The sequence below is a fragment of the Dromaius novaehollandiae genome, chromosome 1 (genome assembly GCF_036370855.1).
Source record: "Dromaius novaehollandiae isolate bDroNov1 chromosome 1, bDroNov1.hap1, whole genome shotgun sequence".
Classification (NCBI taxonomy): domain Eukaryota; kingdom Metazoa; phylum Chordata; class Aves; order Casuariiformes; family Dromaiidae; genus Dromaius; species Dromaius novaehollandiae.
Window position 1 is genome coordinate 218296275 of NC_088098.1, and position 20188 is coordinate 218316462.

Below are 20188 nucleotides of genomic sequence, written 5' to 3' on the forward strand. Positions count from 1 at the left end.
GCTGCGGATCGGAGCGTGTCCTGCATTTTGGGGGGAAACTGCTGCAGGACATGGCGGTGGTCCTCACACTGTTGTCCGAAAAGCGGATTCGTTGCCCGGTGTGCAATGAGCCAATAATTACACACTCAGGAGAGACATTTGTTTATTTATTTCAGAGTTGCGCAAGCCTGGGTGCTCAGTGGTTTTCCACAAATTGAGCACCCCCCCCCCCCCCCAAATTTTTCAGGTAGCATTTATACAATCAAATTTGCCATATTTGTGACTTCCTTCCTCTTTTACACTGATTGGTTAATGATTTCTTCACATTTCCCTGGGTCCCACCCCTGCTTCTCAAGGTCCTGGTCAATTAATTAACACTGCCCCAGCTGGGTCAGTAGGTGTTATCTTCCAAGGCCCTGAGGAAGAAGACATAATCCAGACCCCTTAATCATCACTGTTTTAACAGTGAGAGGAAGCTTTTTGCTTCCCAAGGTCCTGGTGCCCAAACAGGCCTTACTTCTCAGCCTTGGCATCCTCCCTTTCGGAGAGTGGGGCACAGGAATGCAGACTGCTTGTAGCTCCCTTATCTTTCCAGCCTGCACCAGCTCTGAGGCCTTTTCTTAACGAACTAGGAGCGCGGCCTAAGGCTTCAGCAAATTTAGCTACTTATGCTAAGCAAGTGTGCGGCTACTCATGCTAAGCAAATTCTATCTAAGAGAGAAGTTATCCAAATCTACCTACTTCAAACATTCTTTCTGAGCTCCTCAGGGTTGTCTTGTAACAATGCCATGGTTGTCCTCGCCCCGGCCCCTCATGGGCAAGGGCCACTGGCCTGTGGGGCAGCCTTCTGTGAGCAGAGAGAGGGCTGTGCAAGCACCCCTTGTCTGGACCCTGGGCCTTGCTTTAGTATAATTATCATTATTATTCTCATTATTACTATAATTAGCCTTATTATTGTAATTAGTTTTGCAAAACGGGGGCGTTTTGTCCCTCCGGCGGCGCCGTACGTCGCGCCTTCGGGCTGGCGTAAACAGCCCATTCTCGTCTCGCCGGCGCTCTCGAAGGAGAGGCGGGATGTCGATCGCCATCTTGGAAGCGGGCAAGCGGCCCAGTTGTCACTGCTAGCGTGGTGTTTCCTGAGAGGAGAAGGGGGAGGATGGGGAGGTGGTACGGATGGGTCTCCCCGAAAGGGTTAGAGGCAGCGCGTGAAACCCCAGTGGTGGGGGAAGGAGGCGAAAAGGAGGCAGTGCCCGGAGCCAAGATGTCGGCGGCGGCCTCAGCCGGAGGGGGCGGAGCGCTACGGCAGCGCGGCGGGGCCAGCGCAGTTGGCGGGAGCGGGAAGCGGTTAGTGCGCGCTTGGCGCTGAGAAGCCGTTGGAGGAGCCGCGCGCCGGGACGCCGCCCGCCGCCATGCACGTCGTCAAGCGCGGTGAGGGCCGGGCGGCAGGGCCGGGGGGGACCGAGGGCGGGGGTCACCCCTGCGCTTTAGGGGTGCCTCTTGTGGGAGGGGGGTGAGGGGGGGTCGCCCCTGTTCTTGGGGGACCCTCTCATGGCAGCGGGGCTGAGGGTGTGTGGACCCTGCTCTGCACTGGTGGTCCCAGTTCTCCCCACTGAGGGCGAGCAGATGGGACGTCCATTTGCACTGGGAGTCCCAGAGCGAGGGGCCTCCCCCCATGCAACCAAGACTGAGGTCTGAGACTGCTCAGGCTGCTTTGGGAGAAACACCCCCTCCTCTCCCCCCCCCCCCAAAAAAATCAGTGAGCTTTGGGGTTGGTCCCTATGTCTTTAATCAAGGACTCCCTCCCCCAACACCCCTCAGATGGGTATCGGCTCTCTGGCCTCTTGGCCTGCAAGGAAACCCCAAATGCTATCAAAGCCTTAGGACTGCTTCCCCTTCCCCTGCACTTTGTGGGGTCTACTGGGGGCTGGCTCCCCTCTTCCAGGGTAGTTCTGTGCCCTTGGGCACAAGCCCCAACCCTTGGCTTGCAGGACCTTTACTCCTGCTTGCACTTAGGTCCTTTTTCCCACCCCCTGAAGCAGCACTGATTGGTGAGCTGGCTCCTCATCCTCTAGTGCAGGGCTGCCAAGAGAACACCTGAGCGTCAGGAGGGATCCCCAGCTTCAGACTGGGGGGGGACAGAGGTGGCCCTGAGCTGGACTCCCCGTCCCCCCAGGGGTTGTCCTCACAAATGGAGTCATTCAGTTTGCGCACAGGTGGAGTCTTGTGGGGTGGAAATTTCTTGGTCCTGTAGTGGGTCCTTATGCCCCCCTTGAAGACCAGAAGCTCCCTGTTTTTTCCACAGTACTAAAGCCTGGACCCTTGAGTGTGGGATCACTTGTCTAGCACTGATCTCCTTGGGCAAGAACACCCCAGGGGCAGAGGGCTAGCCACCGTTCTCCCTGCCTCTTGAGCCTGAACAGGAAACCTGAACAGTGATTCCCACTCCAGCTTCTCCCAGGAGCGTGTTGACTCCTTGTCGTGTGATCTCCTGCGTGGGAGGATACCGTTTTTAACTGGTTCTTGGTGTAATGGGAGCTGTTGTGTTTGTAACTTCTTCCCCAACAGATGGACGCCAAGAGCGTGTCATGTTTGACAAGATCACGTCACGCATCCAGAAGCTATGCTATGGGCTCAATGCTGACTTTGTTGATCCGGTATGTCTATCCTTTCTCCTGTTGTCCTATTCTCTGCCCCTTGTGGTGGTCTTTGCTAAAAGCTGATAGTTTTGAGCAGGTTCTGTCTAGTTTTTTTCCCTTGCTTTTTGGCAAAGGAAAAGCCAAGCATGGCAGCCTGTGCAGGAACTGCAAAAACTCTTAACCTGAAATGCTTACCTACAGAGAGTAAAGTTTGCAAATTATGCACGCTGGTTTTGTAAGGCTGTAGGCTCTTCAAATGTACGTGGTAGTTATCACGTTAGATCAGACCTCTGTTCTCTCGTGTAGAATTTGTTGATGTTTGTAGTGATCAGCACTAGGTGCTTGAGAGAAAACCAGAAAAGACTCTAGAGGTAGCAGATGCAGAAGTCTTCTCCCAGGAAGGGTCCCAACTGACAGATGAAGATTAGGTTAAGCCGTGAAGCAAAATCCTTTTTAACTTGTCCAGAGTTGGGGCTTTTTGCTCTTGTCATCATCGTTATTTTTATTATCTTAAGTGTAACAGATTTCAAATCTTGTCAGGCTTTTATAAAGTCAAGCTGCATTTGGAGTTTTAAAACTCCCAGCAAGTACAGTTTTAATGTGACTTTTATTCCATGTACTTTGCTGCTGCTTTATTCTAGCCTTTAGGAAAGTGTCTATCTGCAGAGAGAAAGTTCTTGGTGATTGACAGTTTCTGTTTTCCTCGCTCTTTCCCTATTCTCTCTCTGGCCCCAATATCACTTAGTTTAAAAACTTTAGGAGTCAGTACTTTATCAAGAGAGTTTTGTATTTTAATTTGTTTTTCTGTTCAAACAGAGTGAAAGGTACTGCTTATAGGGAAGTGTATCTTATATCTTTTAAATGGTTGAAACACTTTTTCTTTTTTTTTTTTTTTTTTTAGCAAAAGATAGCTAATCTGCAGAATTTTGCTTTTTCAGGCCCAGATCACCATGAAGGTGATTCAGGGGCTATACAGTGGTGTCACGACAGTGGAGCTGGATACTCTGGCTGCTGAAACGGCTGCAACTCTCACTACGAAACACCCCGACTATGCTATCCTGGCAGCGAGGATTGCGGTGTCCAATTTGCACAAAGAAACTAAGAAAGTATTCAGTGGTAAGTCTGTCTGGGGGCACTTGGATAGCAGTTAGTCAGAAAGGGAGTAGGAGTTTTGGAGGATATAAATATGTAAACCTCTATTAGCAGAAATTAAGTACCCAGACCAGCTAAAAATGCCATGGAAATGAAAAGCATCAGTTTTATGCATGTCACAAGGAAAATCAAATTGTCCGTTTTGTGAAAAATATCGGTATAAAAGAGATTGAAGAATGTAGTTGATTGAAATCAGGATGCACCCACTTTCTTTTCACGCTTTCAAAAAAAAATCTCTAAGCTTATGAAAAGAGAACGAATTTGAAAAGCTTATTGCTTCTAAAGTGGAATTGCCTGCTGAACTTTATGTTGGCTAGACAGAAATTCTCTAGTTGTCACTGAATTATGAATTTTATTAAAAAATACTCTAAGCAAAGTGCCTTTTTAAGGTCAATAGAAAATAATAATAGCGAGCAGGTAGAAAAGAAGTTGGAGAGTGTTATGAAGGTGAGGGGTTGTATGCACATAGAGCTGGAGGGAGTTATTTGGGAGGATGAGTAGTTCTGTGTGTTAAATCGTTGCAAATTAATGAGAAAACATGTATATGTACGTCTGTGGGTGACTTACTTTGTCTCTCTTTTTAAATACTTTTCTGTTGTAGAGGTGATGGATGATCTCTACAACTACGTAAACCCTCACAATGGGAAGCACTCGCCAATGATCTCCAAAGAAACTCTAGAGATAGTTTTGGCCAACAAAGATGTATGTAACACTTCTCCCGTTCTAAAGTTCTGAAGATTCAGTGAACTAGTTTAGACAATTCATCTTTCTTATTTCTGTATAAACCATGTGTGCTTTAGCCCAAAAAGGCCAATACAGAAACCAGTGGAGATAACTGCTCTGCTTTGGAGAGTAAAAGAGAAGGTGTTGGAATTTCCTTCATTTAAGGATATTCCTGTAGCAAGATCTGTTTTCTTAGATGTCCTCATTGTCATGATCTGTGCAACTAATTAGTTAATTTTGAAAAAAGTGTCTTTTGATGTAGCAACCTCTTTTCTGTGCACAGAAGGTAGAGATGAGGTTCGGTGTCTAATTTCAAGTTGTTCCAGTTCTGTGTTCTTAGTGAGAAAGCACGTTCACATTTTGACTCTGTCTTCTGTTTCTTAGTATCTAGTTAGAGACTTCAGTAAAATGTAGCCAATGATTGTGCATTGTACTTGAAAAAATTTGTTAAAACTGTACATTTGTTGTTTCAGACTAAATGTTCTTCCATGCTTTATTCCCTCCCATCTGGTATCTGTTTCCCTAGATTTGTGAGGCCAGAAAAACTGAACAGTGAAAGCATTGTTATACTGAAAATATGAGCGACAAATAATCTGTTTAAATATAAATCTTTCTCCATTTATTTCCTCTCAGCGCCTGAATTCTGCCATTATCTATGACAGAGACTTCTCCTACAACTATTTTGGTTTTAAGGTAAAAAGCACATTTCTCATGATATGAAGACTGCTGTTTTGACGTTGTTTTGGAGCTGAGTCTGTTGGGGGGATGGGAATCCTTGCAGAATCGTCTAGATTTGGCAAGGATGGCACTGGGGTAGATGGGATGTTAGTGGGATTGTTAAAAGAAAGAGTACCTGCATAAAGCAGTTACCAAGATGCATGAATCATGTACTTTTTTCTTGGCTTTGCTGTACATCTTGATGTGACATTTTTTCTGTTTGCTTGTTTGTGATTCTGTCAGCCACAAAAGCTTTTGAAAACTCTTGAAAACCGCAGAAGTGGTGGGCTATATTCCTTTCGTTCCTTATGGTGTGGTGAACCCAAGTGATCCTGTGTGATTTTTATCAGGCAGACCTGAACCTGCCTTGGGGCGGAGAGGGGGGTGGAATGACCTCGCAGGAGTCTTCCTAGCTCTGTTTCTGTAACTCCACGCAGAGGGCAGGGGCCAAAAGGATCTCTGTGCAGCTAGTGCAGCACAGACCTCTGTACTTAGTTCTCTGTCATGTCGTGCACGGGTAACCTACAGTTCAGTTAAATTTAGTTAGGGTTTGGGAATGGAAGTGCATGGTGTAAACCGAAGCTACTGAAGGAGAGTGCAAGGTGAGGGGACGTGTGTGTGTGTGTGAGAACGGCAAAAATGCTTTGATCATCAAAACCCAGAGCTTCCATCTGGAATGACTCCAAAGTCGTCATGTCAAGTGACGTTACTGTTTCGCCGCTTGTCTGGTGTAGTATTTTAACTATTTAGCTCTAACATTTTTGCAGCAAATAGTAGTGAACGCTGTTGGAAGCTGCCCAGCTTGTGTCATTCCTCAAGGAAACAATCTAATTCTTAATAATCCAGAAAAGGGATTTTTGTTTCTCCCCACTGTTTTGTGTAACAGTTGTTCTCAGTGTGTCATCCCACACGTTTGTGTCGTCTTCCATGCTGCTGGAACAGTCTCCCCCACAAGCATTCCGGTCTACTGTGCCCCCACCATCTGCTGCTCCTGGTCCTCTCTTAACATGCTCCTCTTTGTTGAACTGTTTCAGGGCATGACTCAGTGGGCTCTCCGGAGGGTTAGCAGAGAGTGTTTAGCTTTTCCATGGGACTGGGTACTTCAGATACATTCTTGGCTTTACTGACTCTAACAGAACCAGTGATCTTTGCCTAAAACTATGTAGGGGGGACTCTTCCGTCAGCAAGCATTTGATATGGTGCCTTCTGGTTTGGGGGAAGTAAGCTGTAGTGAGGAAAAACTGGAGGGTGTAAAGAGCAGAGCAGCTGCTGAAACAGCATGGGTGAGGATGGAAAGAAGGTATCTTGAAGGGGGGTGCGTGTGTGCGCAGATATATGCAGCTCCTGACGTCCCCTCCTGTAGTTACTGCTGTTAGTAATTCTCTTGGCTACTTCTGTCTCTGACTAAGCTTTGCTCCATGCCTACTCGTTTTTAATTCCTCCTTTTTTTTTGTCATTAATTTATTAGTCACAAGCCGAAAAGGCATCTCCTTTAATTGTAGAATTACCGTATTTGTGATTCTGTGCACTCAACACCCAGCACAGCAGGACTGTGATACCAGAAAGCATTACAGTATGATAATACTATTGAGGAGTGGAGTTGTGGAGAACAAGCACTCACTTGTCTTCCAGCCTTAATTCCCTGTGGGGTTAAAGCTAGTCTTGACCTTTTCACTCCATACTCCACCACCAATCCGTACTCCAATGCACAGAGTCCTCAGGGTTGGGTTCTTGTAGCGGACTTCTGTTTTTAGTTGATAGTCACTTAATATCCTATGCTATTAACAAGACTGAGGAGTGGAGTGCAGGGTTGGCGCCTCTGTTGAAGCCTGGGAGAAGGGGCAGGAAGATGCTTGTAGCTCTTTGTAATAATAAGATTTTTTTAAACTGAAATCCAAATGACTATTAAAATGCACTCTCTCTTTTTAAAGACTCTAGAGCGCTCCTACTTGCTGAAGATCAACTCAAAAGGTAAGAACTGTCTTTATCAGTTTAATGTATTGTTTACAAGTCAAGGCCTTGGCTCAGGACAGGGGGTGAGGAGGCAGATGGGCTACCTCATAGCCTTCAGGAAAGCCTAAGAAATTCCTAAGACAGCAGAACAGTGAGAGGCTAATTATAGTTCAGTAAACCTAGAGAGCACTTAAATGCTGGATTGGATTGGACTTTACCTTTTAATACAGTTTCGTGTCCACCCACCTCTTGTGTGAGCAGTCAGGGATTGGAACAGGTTGTCCGTGAGAACAGCCAAGCATTGGAACAGGTTGCCTGAAAGGTTATGCAGTCCTCATTCTTGGAGGTTTTCAAGATCTAACTGGATAAAGCCTTGAGCAACCTGGTCTGATTCTCTTAGCTGACCCTTTTTTGGGCAGGAGATTGGACTAGAAACTTCTCAAGGTTCCTTCCAACTTGAATTACTTTGTAATTCTTTGAAAACAATGGCTCTAACGTGGCCCATTAAACGCTGCTTGTAGCTTATTGCTTCACTTCTGCGTCTCTCTGAAGTAACTGTAAATGTCGCACTGATATTCTTCTCCCCCACCCCTCTTGTTTTTCATGTCTAGTTGCTGAACGTCCCCAACATATGTTGATGAGGGTATCGGTGGGAATCCACAAAAATGACATCGATGCTGCAATTGAAACTTATAACCTTCTGTCTGAAAGGTGGTTTACCCATGCCTCACCCACGCTGTTCAACGCAGGCACCAACCGGCCTCAGCTTTCCAGGTACCTGTGGCTTTCGAGTTTGCCTGATGTGTAATTGGACAAAGATTAAGTTTTGGAGATTGGGTCTTTTCAAATGAAATGCTCTGTCACAGCTGCATTTCCATGATTCTGTTGTTTAAGAACTGCTTGCTGTTAAATTTAATTTAATAGCCAATGTAGTCTTTGGAGTGGAATGTTTTTTCCACCTGTTTTGGTGTCTATAAGCTTCTAAAACTAATGGAAATGTTTACACTCTTAACTTTTATTTACAATTTACTTAAATACAAAGTCTTCTGCAGATTAGAAATGAATCCTGGTTAATTGTTGCAGATCTGATCTGAAGTAGATCTGATTTTGAAAATGCTTTGCTTTCGTAACAAAGGTGTCAATAATACAACTGTGGTTCGTGATGTTCTCTAAAACTGTTCTTTATTCCACTTTACAAACTATGGTTTTTGTTTTATCTGTTTGCTTTGTATAGCATGTTAAAGATTCAGTATTTGCCCTTGTTTTTCTGCAGCCCTGGTAAAACATTGTTTGATTTATGTTTTAATCTTTATATACTAAAGCTCTTTGTTTCCATTAGTTGTTTCCTGCTCTGCATGAAAGATGACAGCATTGAGGGAATCTATGACACTCTCAAGCAGTGTGCACTGATCTCAAAATCTGCTGGTGGGATTGGGCTTGCTGTGAGCTGCATCCGAGCCACGGGCAGCTATATCGCTGGGGTAAGTGCACAGATGGTGTACGCACCAGAGATTAACCTTCTGGTTTTGGTGCATATCTGTACTGCAGTTGCCAAATCGATGCTGCTGCTACCAAGTTAGTTTAACACAGCAGTTAGTCTAGCTCAGTAATCCTTCCCTTTTCAGTATGATCTAAGACGAAAAGGCTGGTTTTCCTTGGTATTTTGGCTTCCTAATGGAAGTCCTTTGAAAAAGAGGATCAGATCTCACCCCATTGCTTGATCAGACAATTCCAGCTTCTTTACAGATTAGCAGTCTAGGAGTGTGCTTATAGATTCATGTATTAGCTGTTTTATACGTCTAACTACATAAGATGATCTGTGGGGGGTTTTTTGTTCTGTTTTGTTTTTTTTTTTTTTTTGATCACAATGTATGTGACCTCTGTAAGTGTCCAAATTAAACAATGTAGAGGAAAGTAGTTAAGATGATGCATCTTACTAACTCTTGGGGCAGTAGCTGCTACCTGTGTCTCTGTACTTCAAAAAAGAAAAACAAACAAAAAACCTCACAAACCCCATCTCCCCCCCACCCCTTTGCTACCAAAGAACTGATTGGGGTGGTCAGCTGCTAGCTTTCAGCGTGGGATTACATGGACTGACAAAAGGCATATGGGAAATGCAGGCCCGTGTCTTCAGGCAGTTGTTTTTCAGTGCTGGTGGTTTTTTTTCTGTGCCTCTGCAGACAAATGGAAATTCCAATGGACTTGTTCCAATGCTGAGAGTCTACAACAACACTGCCCGCTACGTGGACCAAGGGGGTAACAAGGTACCCGCTTTCCATAAAAGTGGGGTGGTGAGTGGAACCTCTGATCAGTGGAAGAGATTCTTCCACTGATGTGGAAAACTGACCCAGTAGCACCAGTGAGCAGGTGGAGTGGTTGTGGCTAGCATACAATTAAAACAGTACTTTTAACCTCTTCTTTAGTAGGATATTGTATGCACTCAGCAGCAGTGTGGGAGATGTTTTTTTTCAGGGCAGTTTGTTCTGATCCTGACTATATTTTATGTATCAGAGACCTGGGGCCTTTGCCATCTACCTCGAGCCGTGGCATTTGGACATTTTTGAGTTCCTTGACTTAAAGAAGAATACTGGGAAAGAAGAGCAGCGAGCCAGAGACCTTTTCTTTGCCCTCTGGATCCCTGATCTCTTCATGAAGCGAGTTGAAACCAACCAGGTAAGAAGCTTTTTTGGTGCAGAGTACGTCTGTCAATGGAGAAACAGCTGATCAGCCCGGGGACGGAATTCAAGAAGTGTTGCAGAGCTGTCTTCCAGCAGCAAAGGAGGTTCCTAAAAGAGCTGCTGTGCCCAGATTGAGAACTAGGGTGTGCAAGTAGAGAATGGAGCTGGAGAACACCAGTAGGATACTTTGCTTCAGTGCTTAATTTTACAGTCCGTGACTTAGGTACCAATACTTTTATGCTAAATTTTTACTCTGGAATTTCCTTAAAGCATCAAACTCCTCTCAGTAAATTGACCTTCGTATGACCGATTGTGTTTGCTTTAATATGGGTTATATCATGAGAATCAGTCATTTCAGGACTAAAAATTCAGTTTGATCACAAATATTCATAACTTTTTAAATAAATTTGACTAGCCTGAGAAATGCCTTTTCTTAGTCTGCTCACAGAGTTAGTTTCTAGTTTTTCAAGATGGGAAACGTCGTGCATTTTTGTATACATAGCAGGATGTGCTCGTGTTGCATGTTTACCGATATGTTCTGCTGATGAAGTCGAATGCTGTTAACAGCAGCGTGTTTAAAAGGTTTTTCTGAATACTTTTCCTTCTTACAGGATTGGTCCTTAATGTGTCCAAATGAATGTCCTGGTCTAGATGAGGTTTGGGGAGAAGAATTTGAGAAACTGTATGAGAGGTAAGTAAAATGGACAGACTTTAAGCAGTGGTCATCCATTCACAGAACTGCTCTGGTTGTGGTATCTGGTAGCCAAAGCACAGGTGTGTGGTGTGGGCTCACAAGTGGTCCCCAGTTTCCATTATCAGATTGATAACAGGACAAAGACAGGGAATGTCTAGTTGCTGTCTGCTTCCAATTGTGAGCTGCTCAAAGTAGGACTACATGCAAATGATGATTTAACTTGTTAAAGGGAAACTCTGAAATGATCCCCTAACTCTGAAATGATCCCCTATTAAAGCGGTAGGTGACTGTGTTTTGAGCTAGTTGTGAGGGGTGTTGTAGTGAGAGCCCAGTGAAAGCTTTCTCCTTACTTTAAACAAGCACAGTCTTGGTACCCTGCTTCTAGGCTATTCTGGCTAATTCAGAGCTCACACAGATCAGAAGCAAATGGGGTCTTGCTTTCCTGGGAACCTTATGTTGTGTTAAGAATTGTCTTCCACTGTTGTTTTGGAAAGGCTGGGCATTAATAAGCAACGTGTGCCTTGTTGCAGTTACGAGAAGCAAGGCCGTGTCCGCAGAGTGGTGAAGGCTCAGCAGCTCTGGTATGCTATCATCGAATCTCAGACGGAGACTGGCACCCCTTACATGCTGTACAAAGACTCCTGCAACCGGAAGAGCAATCAGCAGAACCTGGGGACCATCAAATGCAGCAACCTGTGTACAGAAATAGTGGAGTATACCAGCAAAGATGAGGTAGGTGGAGAATGGGAGCTTGCAGTGTTCAGGAAAGCTGTGATTGTGCCTGTCACAGCTTTCTAGGATATGTCCCCTCTTCAGCCGGGGAAGGGAGCGAATAGCTGAGAACATTCTGGGGATGTTTTGACTTGAGTGCTTACAGCTATTCCACTGAGTCAGCATATGTGGGTCTCCCCTTTTCCCCCAACTCCTGTGGAAGATTTGGTATAAACCAAGATATTCATTAAAGCAAACCCCCAGCAGCTTGATGGAGAGGGGAGCTTGGCAGAGAAGTAAGCTGCTTGGCTTGCTGGTAGCTGATGTGAGCACCTTTTAAGCTAATGCTTTAGTAAAACCCATGCCTCTTTTACTCTCAGACTTGCATTTCAATAACATTTCCCCCCAAGTTTCCTACATACTTCCCTAACATAGATGATCTACAAAACAAGCCATGTTTGTACTGCAGCATCACTAACAAAGGTGAAACAAAGATACAGAAATGAATTAGTGCGAATACAGCATGGGGTATTTCTCACACAGTAACGCTCCTGAGACTGTTGTGACAGTCAGTTTCTACTGTCAGCTGCCAGTGGTTCATTTAGCTCATGCCCTTTGGCATATTCATAAAATTCTGAGTAGTCTAGAAGAGATGGAGTGCCATTGTGCCTGCCTGGACTGCACAAGAAATCTTGGCTTACTTGTTTTGATTCTTCTGCAGTTGAAAGTAATGATAATATTAAAAAATGATCAAGAAAAGGCCCCAGTGTAGTGTAGATCTCGTATTGAGATTAGCTGCCGATTCTGGCAATACAAAAAATGGTTAAGTTCAGTTTCTGGAAGGATGATTTATGGGTAGCAGGACTGACCGAGCCAGGGAACTGATTTCTTCTGGTGATACTTGTGCCTTGATAGCTACTAAACTTCATTGAATTGCTGTTATCCTTTTTGCAGCTCATAAGAGTGCGTAGAAGTGAGAATAATGTTTTTCCAGCCTTGCAGCTTGCTGAGTTCTGTTTTCCACCCTTTATTTCCATACAGTTTGCATAGAGAAGAGCTCAGGGACTGGGACTGTGTGCATTTTGCATAGGGTGTTGGCTGATATGCCTGTTCTTCCCCTCCCCCCCTCCCCAGGTTGCAGTTTGTAATTTGGCTTCTATAGCCCTGAATATGTACGTCACTTCAGAGCACACATATGATTTCACGAAGCTGGCTGAAGTCACTAAAGTTATAGTCCGAAACCTGAACAAAATCATTGATATCAACTACTACCCTGTGCCAGAGGTGAGTAGTGTGCTGAGCCGGTGTGGGACTGAAAGAGTGCCAAGAGTGTGCTGATAAAGTAGCTGCTGCTGTTCTGTAGCAATTTGGTTCAGTCTTCAGCAGAAGGAATCATACAGGGTTTTTGTAAACTATTTTGGCAAATACTTGAGAGTTCTATTAACTACCCATCTGCAGATGTCGTTTGTTGTTAGATTTTTGAAGCACATGCAGTTAGGATGCCTGAGTTTAAATGTCTTCAGGGGTTTGGTTTTCAGGAAGTGCTTAGTATTTGTTTCTAAATCATGACTCCCTTTTGTGTGTCAAATTGAACATTTAAAATCAGTGTTCACTCCTAACAGACTTAATCTAGGTCTTCAAATTCCTGCTCTACCAAACAGCAAACTATGGGGAACTGGGCTGAGTTGGAAGCTGGGTTATTGCAACACAGTGACTGGTCAATAAAAATGAAAGCAAACGCAGAGGTGAAAATTCCTTCCAGAGGTCTCTTCAAACATAGTTCATTCTATGATTCTATGTGATTCTGCTAAAGTTAATTATTCTCTCTGCTTGAATGCCATGCAGGCTGAGCGCTCCAACAGACGCCATCGTCCCATTGGCATTGGCGTGCAGGGTCTGGCAGACGCTTTCATCTTGATGAGGTATCCCTTTGAAAGTCCTGAAGCCCAATGCTTGAACCAGCAAATTTTCGAGACCATTTATTATGGTGCTTTGGAAGCCAGCTGTGAACTTGCTGAGGAGCAAGGACCATATGAAACATATGAGGGTTCTCCTGTCAGCAAAGGAGTAAGTACCAGGAACTGTGATATGTCAGGACCAAAGCTATTAAAACAGTTAATATTGCTGTGCCTGATCTTTGATACAGGAAGAAAACATGACTGAAACACCTCAAGCTGATAATATTGCAACAGTGCAAAGGGTGGTAAAGTTTCCTTTCATTTGGCTTTTTAAATGCAGAAGGAAATGCATAGGTTAAGTTGCGACACAAAGGAAAAATAAGAGGAAGATTCAGCCTGTGGTGGCTGACCCCTTTAGTGTAATTAAAAGTTGGCATGTTTCTAAGCTTACGATACAGGAGCTTAGTTGAGGCTGACCTGTAGTGAACAGTTAATAGTAATAATAGGTCAATTTATAATGTGATTTATAAAATGTGGAGAAAAGAGTGCTCGGTCTAAATTGGGCTACACTTATGTTCCTCAGATTCTTCAGTATGACATGTGGAATGTCACCCCATCTGATCTTTGGGACTGGAAAGCATTAAAGGAGAAGATTGCTAAGTGAGTAGTCCCACGCAGTTTGTATTAGATGCAAATTACATTTTTTGTGATGACATGTTTTCTGACTGCCTGAAAACAAAATACAGAGCAAGCATAAAAATGGCCCTGTGTTCTTATTTTTCAGTAGATTTTTCTTCAAAAGTGTCTGTTCTGTGGTGGATGGCTTTCTTTGGTGTATGTTCTTACAAATCACCGAGAGGCCACCCTATAGGCTCTGATTTAGCTGAGCTCTGTTTTATCTTGTACATATCAGCAGAATGGTGTGCTACACCATCACTAATAAATCACATCACATAAATGTAGTGATGAGTGAGGTGGAATCTGCTGGCCTTGGGAACCCTTGCCCCAGCTCATGGGGCAAAGCAGCTGAGCTTTGAGAGTCCTGAAGACAGGAGTCATTAAAGTATGAAGCATCTATAATGAATTTGTTCAGTTTGAATGGGTTTAACTTTCAGATTGACTAAATCTGTTTACTGTCTAGCATATGGAGTGGTCTCAGGCTCTTCATGGGCTGCTTCTTGTGTTTTTGCCTGTGAGTGCTGTGGAATTGTGTACCTCAGTTTGTGGGTTTTTTTTTTCCCCCCCCAGTGTGCCCTTTCCCACAATTAAATAATTTTGGAAAGCCTCTGGTTAAAGGTGAAAATAGCAAAGACTGAATTATGCTTCCACGTTAACCCATATTGCAAGTTTAGTGGGGCTTTCTTTTTTAGTGTAGGTAATCTGAAGTTTTTCAGGTCACCCTGAGGAAAAATGTAGGTGAGATTTATGAGTATGTCAGCTGAATTTGGAAAAATATGGTGATGACCTTGCTTTATCTTTGTGAGAAAGAGGAGGACCAGTATCAGGAACTAACTTTTTGCAGACAGTATATAAACTATGCTTTTCTTGGGTCTTGTCTCAGTTGATTGAAGCTTTCTCTTGACTGTCATTGCTAGATATGGTGTCAGAAACAGCCTTCTCCTTTCTCCAATGCCCACTGCTTCTACTGCTCAGATCCTGGGCAATAATGAATCCATTGAGCCCTACACCAGTAACATCTACACACGCAGAGTCCTTTCAGGAGAGTTTCAGGTAAGCATTTGAGGCAGGTATAGCAAAGAGCTTTTCTATATTCCTACTTTTGATGATTTTTCCCTATCTACTCAATTCGGTTAAAGTTCATGTCAAAGGCCAAAAGTGTCAAGGAAAACATCTAACCAGAGTATCTGTATGATGTGCTGACTGTCCTGAAATATGAAAAAGGGTTTAAAAAAAAAAAAAAAAAGTGCTGCTCTTCTCTGGAAATGTCTTTCATGAGACCTCAATATTGCCGGCAGGAATACTTGCTAAATTAATGACAATTAGTGGAATTAATGAAGGAAGGGATGTGCATGCTGTCGGAAGAATGGAGGCCACAGTGCTGCTTTGCAAAATTTTGAGAAAAGAGCTGTGTATAAAGCACTGAACAAATCTATGAAGACATCATGTAAAAGGTTTACAGACGTAGAGGGGCCTGTCACATAAGAGTATGAAGCAATTTGGGTTCTGCAGGCTTGAGTTAGTAAAGAGATCTAGATGAGATAAGCAGATAATCTAACCGTTAGGGAGATCTGGTCCATCCTGTGTTCCCTCTGGGGTGACGCCTCATCGATGTTAGTGAAAGCACTCCATTTTCCCTGGCTGCAGAACCAAATCAGATGCACATGGTATGGTCAGAACAACAGGTCTGTTGTCCTGCCCCATTGCATAGATCAGGTTCAGGACTGCTTGACAGTACCCCCAAACAGCCCCAATCACGTGGTTTGCTTTTTCCCCCCAAATAAACAACCTGCACCTATTTTATTCTTTCCACTTTGGCTCCAGTTTTGTTGCATTTTTCACATCCTTATTTAGTAATTTTAACTGTGGTCAGTGACCCTAATAAGCGAGCACCTCTGTTTCACATTTTTTGACATTTCTTATCCAGGGGAGTTCTCTATACTCCCCTTTCACTATATGTAATATCCAGTAATTTCTCCTATTGTTGTTCTACCAGTTTAGTCCCAGGCTGGGTGGCCAAGCACTTCCCCCTTACGTTGTCTGCAGTGGCTGGCAGCTTCTCACGTTGTTACCCTGTTAATTTAACCTTGGGTGTGGGCGGGCTGTCTGCATGCGCACCTCAACACTAACTGAAGAGTTGTACAGTTTGTAATTCTGTACACCATGTTGCTGAACTGCTTAAAAATCTGCGCACTTGTGTGGTTTTGCCCCCTTCAGGAAGGTGTATCTGTGCCATAAGGCAGGACATATAGCTTAGCAGAATGTACAGTGCTTTCATTCTTGGCCTTTGTTCCTTACAGGTTGTGAATCCACACTTGTTGAAGGATCTCACAGAGAGGGGCCTGTGGAATGAGGAGATGAAAAACCAAATCATTGCCCACAATGGCTCTATCCAGGTATGTGAGAGAAACCAGGGAGGACAGCACAGGCATTCCTGCTAGTCTGAGCAGTGCTGCCTAGACAGTCTGGGGCTTATCTGCCATACAGAGCTTTGAGGTCTGCTTTACGAGTGACTCGGCTAGCCGGGGAGGAAAAGCTGTGAAGTGAAGTGGAGCATTTCCATGAGAAATACAAGGAGATGTGTCTGATCTCAGTGGTAACTTGTTCCTTATGGAACCTGTCCATTTAATGGAGAATTTCAATTGAAACATACTTTTCTACTAGTGATTACTAGAGCAAATACCAAATTGGGCTGCTTTACTCTATGCAACTTCTGCAAATGTTTAGAGTCCTGTTTATCCTAGAGAATATAAAGGGGAAATTTCATAGCAAGGAGCAGGCTTGAGACGTGAGCCCAGCGTATAACATGCAGATCCAGAAGATGTACAGGGAAGAAACTGTGTGGGCTGAATCATTCATGCTGCAGAGTTTGAAATGCTCATGTGACTGTGTTGTGCTTGGAATGATGCATGCTAGTAAAATGCATCCTGCTTGTCATAGGTGAGGGGGGTGCCAGCTGCTGAATTGCCTTTTGTTTTGTCTTAAATAGCAGTGAGGTCTTAGATTAATGGCCTGCTTGAAAGCAGCTTCTCCTGTCAAATTCCCCAGAATAAGCCATCCTATTTCAGCAAGTAAGGCTTCTTCATGCTTAGATGCTTTCAGATACAGGCTGCTTGGGTTCAGTGACAGAGTTCAGCTGCAATAAGCTTTATTTCTAGTCATCAGTAGCTGAAACTTCAGCAGTCCTGAAGTCTGGTTTTATAATATGAACATTTGGGCAGTCACTGATTACACTGCATTGGGAAACCCTTCCTATTCCTTTCAGAATATACCTGAGATTCCTGATGATTTGAAGCAGCTCTATAAGACAGTGTGGGAGATCTCCCAGAAAACTATCCTCAAGATGGCAGCAGACAGAGGAGCTTTCATTGATCAGAGCCAGTCTCTCAACATCCACATTGCAGAACCCAACTACGGCAAACTCACCAGCATGCACTTCTACGGGTGGAAGCAGGTATCTGGGAGGGGCAGGGGGAGAAGCTTGTTCAGAAGAGATAGCAAATGGGGTTTGATAAGTGTTTTTTTTTTTTTCTTTTTTTTTTTTCCATGAAAAGTTGGTCTCACTGATTCTTGGAAGGGCAAACGGCTGTTTCCTTCTAAGAATCAGTGTTACTAGTAAAATATCTCTTCTTAAACAATAAAGCTGAGGATGCTTCTCGTGTTGCTTCCATTAATCCAGACTATTGGGCATCACTGTGAGGCAGGTACAGGTATGGGGTAAGGGAGGTCAGGCTCGGCAGTCCAGAATTTGGCTGTATTGTTTGCCTGAACTCCAGCTGATTACTGCTCTTTGACTCATGCTTTTGCTCTGCAGGGTCTGAAGACTGGCATGTACTATCTAAGGACAAAACCAGCTGCTAACCCCATCCAGTTCACCTTGAACAAAGAGAAACTGAGAGAGCGAGAGAAGGCCTCCAAAGAAGAGGAAGAGAAGGAGAGGAATAAAGCAGCCATGGTGTGCTCCTTGGAGAACCGCGATGAGTGTCTGATGTGCGGCTCCTAACAGATCAGCCCTGCAGTGCCAGCAAAGTCGCTCCACCTGACTTGATTCTTTCTATGATAGATATGTCTAGTTTAACTCCAGGATGTAGGGGCTTGCTGGAACTGTGGCAGGAGCAGCAATCACAGTAGTGTATTGTAGCTTCCCTGTCCATGAATTGGGGTTGGTACACAGGTATGGATAGGGTGCATAAGAAGTTTGTATATTGCTTTTGTAGCTGGGCTTCCTGGAAACTTAGGTGCTCTTACATGGTCTTGTATTATAGGTAGGACCTTTCCTGAACAGGCAGGAAAGTGTTAATGCCATTTACGTTAAAGATCTGCCCTGGGGACTTCAGACAATCCTTCTCATTTACTAAAGACTTGTAGTCATGTCTTTAGAGAGGGAAGTGGACCTGACTGATATGGTTTCCTTTGCTATGATAAGACTGCAGGAAGATGTCCTTGGGCTAGGCATGTTGTATGCTTGATATGCTGCCTGTCATGGCAAAGGAACAATTTACGTTAGGCTCAAAAAGATGGAGTGTGTGTAGATATGCCAGTGAGGCCCCTCTGCCATTTTCCTGCCATTTCCTCCCCTCCTTGTCCCCCTTCTCCTCCACCCCTGCCTTCCTCTTCCAAAAAGTTTTTCAAAGGTGCACACTGGTGGTATTGGTATTGCCTCCTGGAGGCTTCATCTCCTCCATTCAGCCTGACAGGGCACAGCATTGCACTTGGTAAATACTCCCTTTCATCTCTGACCAGGAAATGGCAGAACTTGCTACAGTGTGTTTTATTTTGTATTAAAAACAATCTGACTTATCAGTCAGTTTGCTGATAATGGGCTTCCTTGCTGTCCTTGGGCAGAAAGCCTTCTGAAGTGCACATGCCATCTTCTTTCAAGAGCTGCATTTATCCACCCCAGCTAGTTACTTGATCTTTTAAAAATAGTATGTTTTTACTTCTCCACTACTTAACTCCCTGCACTAATGCAATGGGACTTCATCACCCAGTTCTTAAATATTTATTGAATTGATGTACCATACAACTAATCCTTTAATCCAGCCAAACTAAATAAAACGCGGGATGTCAAAGGAGTGAACAGTGTCTTGGAAACATTTTATCGATTAAGTGAATCGTAGCAGCTGGAGGATGGGGCCTTGTCTGTGAGCCCAGCAACTACTGCATGCAGTTCCTTACAGAGAGCTGTGTCTGAAGGCCTGATGCATGTAAAATGATGTGTGTAAGCAGAACACTGTATTTGCTGGGGCAACCATGCTTAACTCAGTAGGGCGTCTGGTTTTGTGTCATTTTGAAGAGTGAGGCTTATGGTAGAAAGGGTGGAGGAAGCACCGTGTCTATGTTTCAGCAACATGCAGAGGAAGTAGGCGGAGATCACAGAGCAAATCTGTGACTTTGCCAGAGCTAAGACTTGAACCCATATGTCCTGTGTCTTAGTCACCCTCTTTCTTCCACTCCAAGTTCTTACAAGGCACCACTGGAAATAACTTGGGAAGTGTCTCTCTTTGCTTCCAGAGGAAGACTGTTAGGCTTAGTCACCACTCTTGGCAGCTGTGCCTCCCAAGAAACTTCACTGAAAAGGAACTGAGGGGACATGACCTTTTGACTGCACAAATTCTCTTTCAAGGGTGTTTTGGAAAGTTCAGAAGTCACAAGTGCTGGAGCAGGAGTGATGAAGAAACAAAATCCCTCTTGCACAACATGCAAACCTCAATTGCTGGTTGGAACAGAGAGAGTTTAGGTAGAATTGAAATATGTTGTGTGGGGCTGTCAACAGGTATGTGGAAAGATATGGGCTAGAGGCAAAACTCTACTGAGGAGCTGCAGTTTCAGACAGCCATGGGTGGGCTTAGTAAAGTTATAGATGTTTGTGCCTCTGTTCTCTCTTGCTGCTGGAGAGCTTGGATGGGATGGACTCCTTTCTGCCCTGCTGCTCCTGGCCATCTGATGACTCTTTACTGTCTCAAGTGCAGAGTGAGGTAGGACTGTCCAAGTTGTGGCTGCCATTTGGATCAGTGTGAATCTGTCGCAGTCAAGAGCAGCGCTGCCCGAAGCTGGGCACGTGCTCTGCAGCCAGCTCAGCAGTTAGCTGTCGCTCCCATCAAATGAGCCTTTGTTCCTCAAGCATCACAAGGAGAGTGTTTTTGGGGGTTAGGTGCGACTGGATAATGCACCACTAATGCGTCCCTGTAGAAAGGGGTAGCTCCCTCTGTGGATCCTGCTGTCTAGACTCTTCCTGTTCTTGCAGTTTGCTTTTGCTGCTGCCTCTCTGAGGCACTCCTAAACATGAGTGCTGTCGAAATCAGCCCTCCTACCTGGATCTGGTCTCCTGGGGTAAGAAAGAAGAGGGCTTATGCTTCCTGCTAGAGA

At 44.4% G+C, this 20188-nt stretch overlaps 1 protein-coding gene across 1 annotated transcript; it reads left to right on the forward strand.

Annotated features, from left to right (window-relative positions):
* Positions 1-1253: 1253 nt before the first annotated feature.
* On the forward strand, positions 1254-18895 carry RRM1 (ribonucleotide reductase catalytic subunit M1). The gene is made up of 19 exons (XM_026117604.2): positions 1254-1407; positions 2545-2633; positions 3554-3731; positions 4369-4469; positions 5124-5183; positions 7139-7178; positions 7772-7934; positions 8500-8641; positions 9341-9424; positions 9672-9833; positions 10450-10529; positions 11063-11264; positions 12378-12527; positions 13089-13310; positions 13725-13801; positions 14737-14872; positions 16120-16215; positions 17085-17273; positions 17634-18895. The coding sequence occupies exons 1-19, from the start codon at positions 1389-1391 to the stop codon at positions 17820-17822; spliced, it is 2379 nt and encodes a 792-aa protein (XP_025973389.1). The 5' UTR covers positions 1254-1388; the 3' UTR covers positions 17823-18895.
* The last annotated feature ends 1293 nt before the right edge of the window (positions 18896-20188 follow it).

What these genes read in the sequence shown, in the direction of transcription:
- RRM1 (XM_026117604.2), top strand. An exon ending in AGTATACCAGCAAAGATGAG is followed by an intron (nt 11,265 to 12,377) that starts GTAGGTGGAGAA and finishes CCCCCTCCCCAG; the next exon opens with GTTGCAGTTTGTAATTTGGC. An exon ending in GTTCTCCTGTCAGCAAAGGA is followed by an intron (nt 13,311 to 13,724) that starts GTAAGTACCAGG and finishes TATGTTCCTCAG; the next exon opens with ATTCTTCAGTATGACATGTG.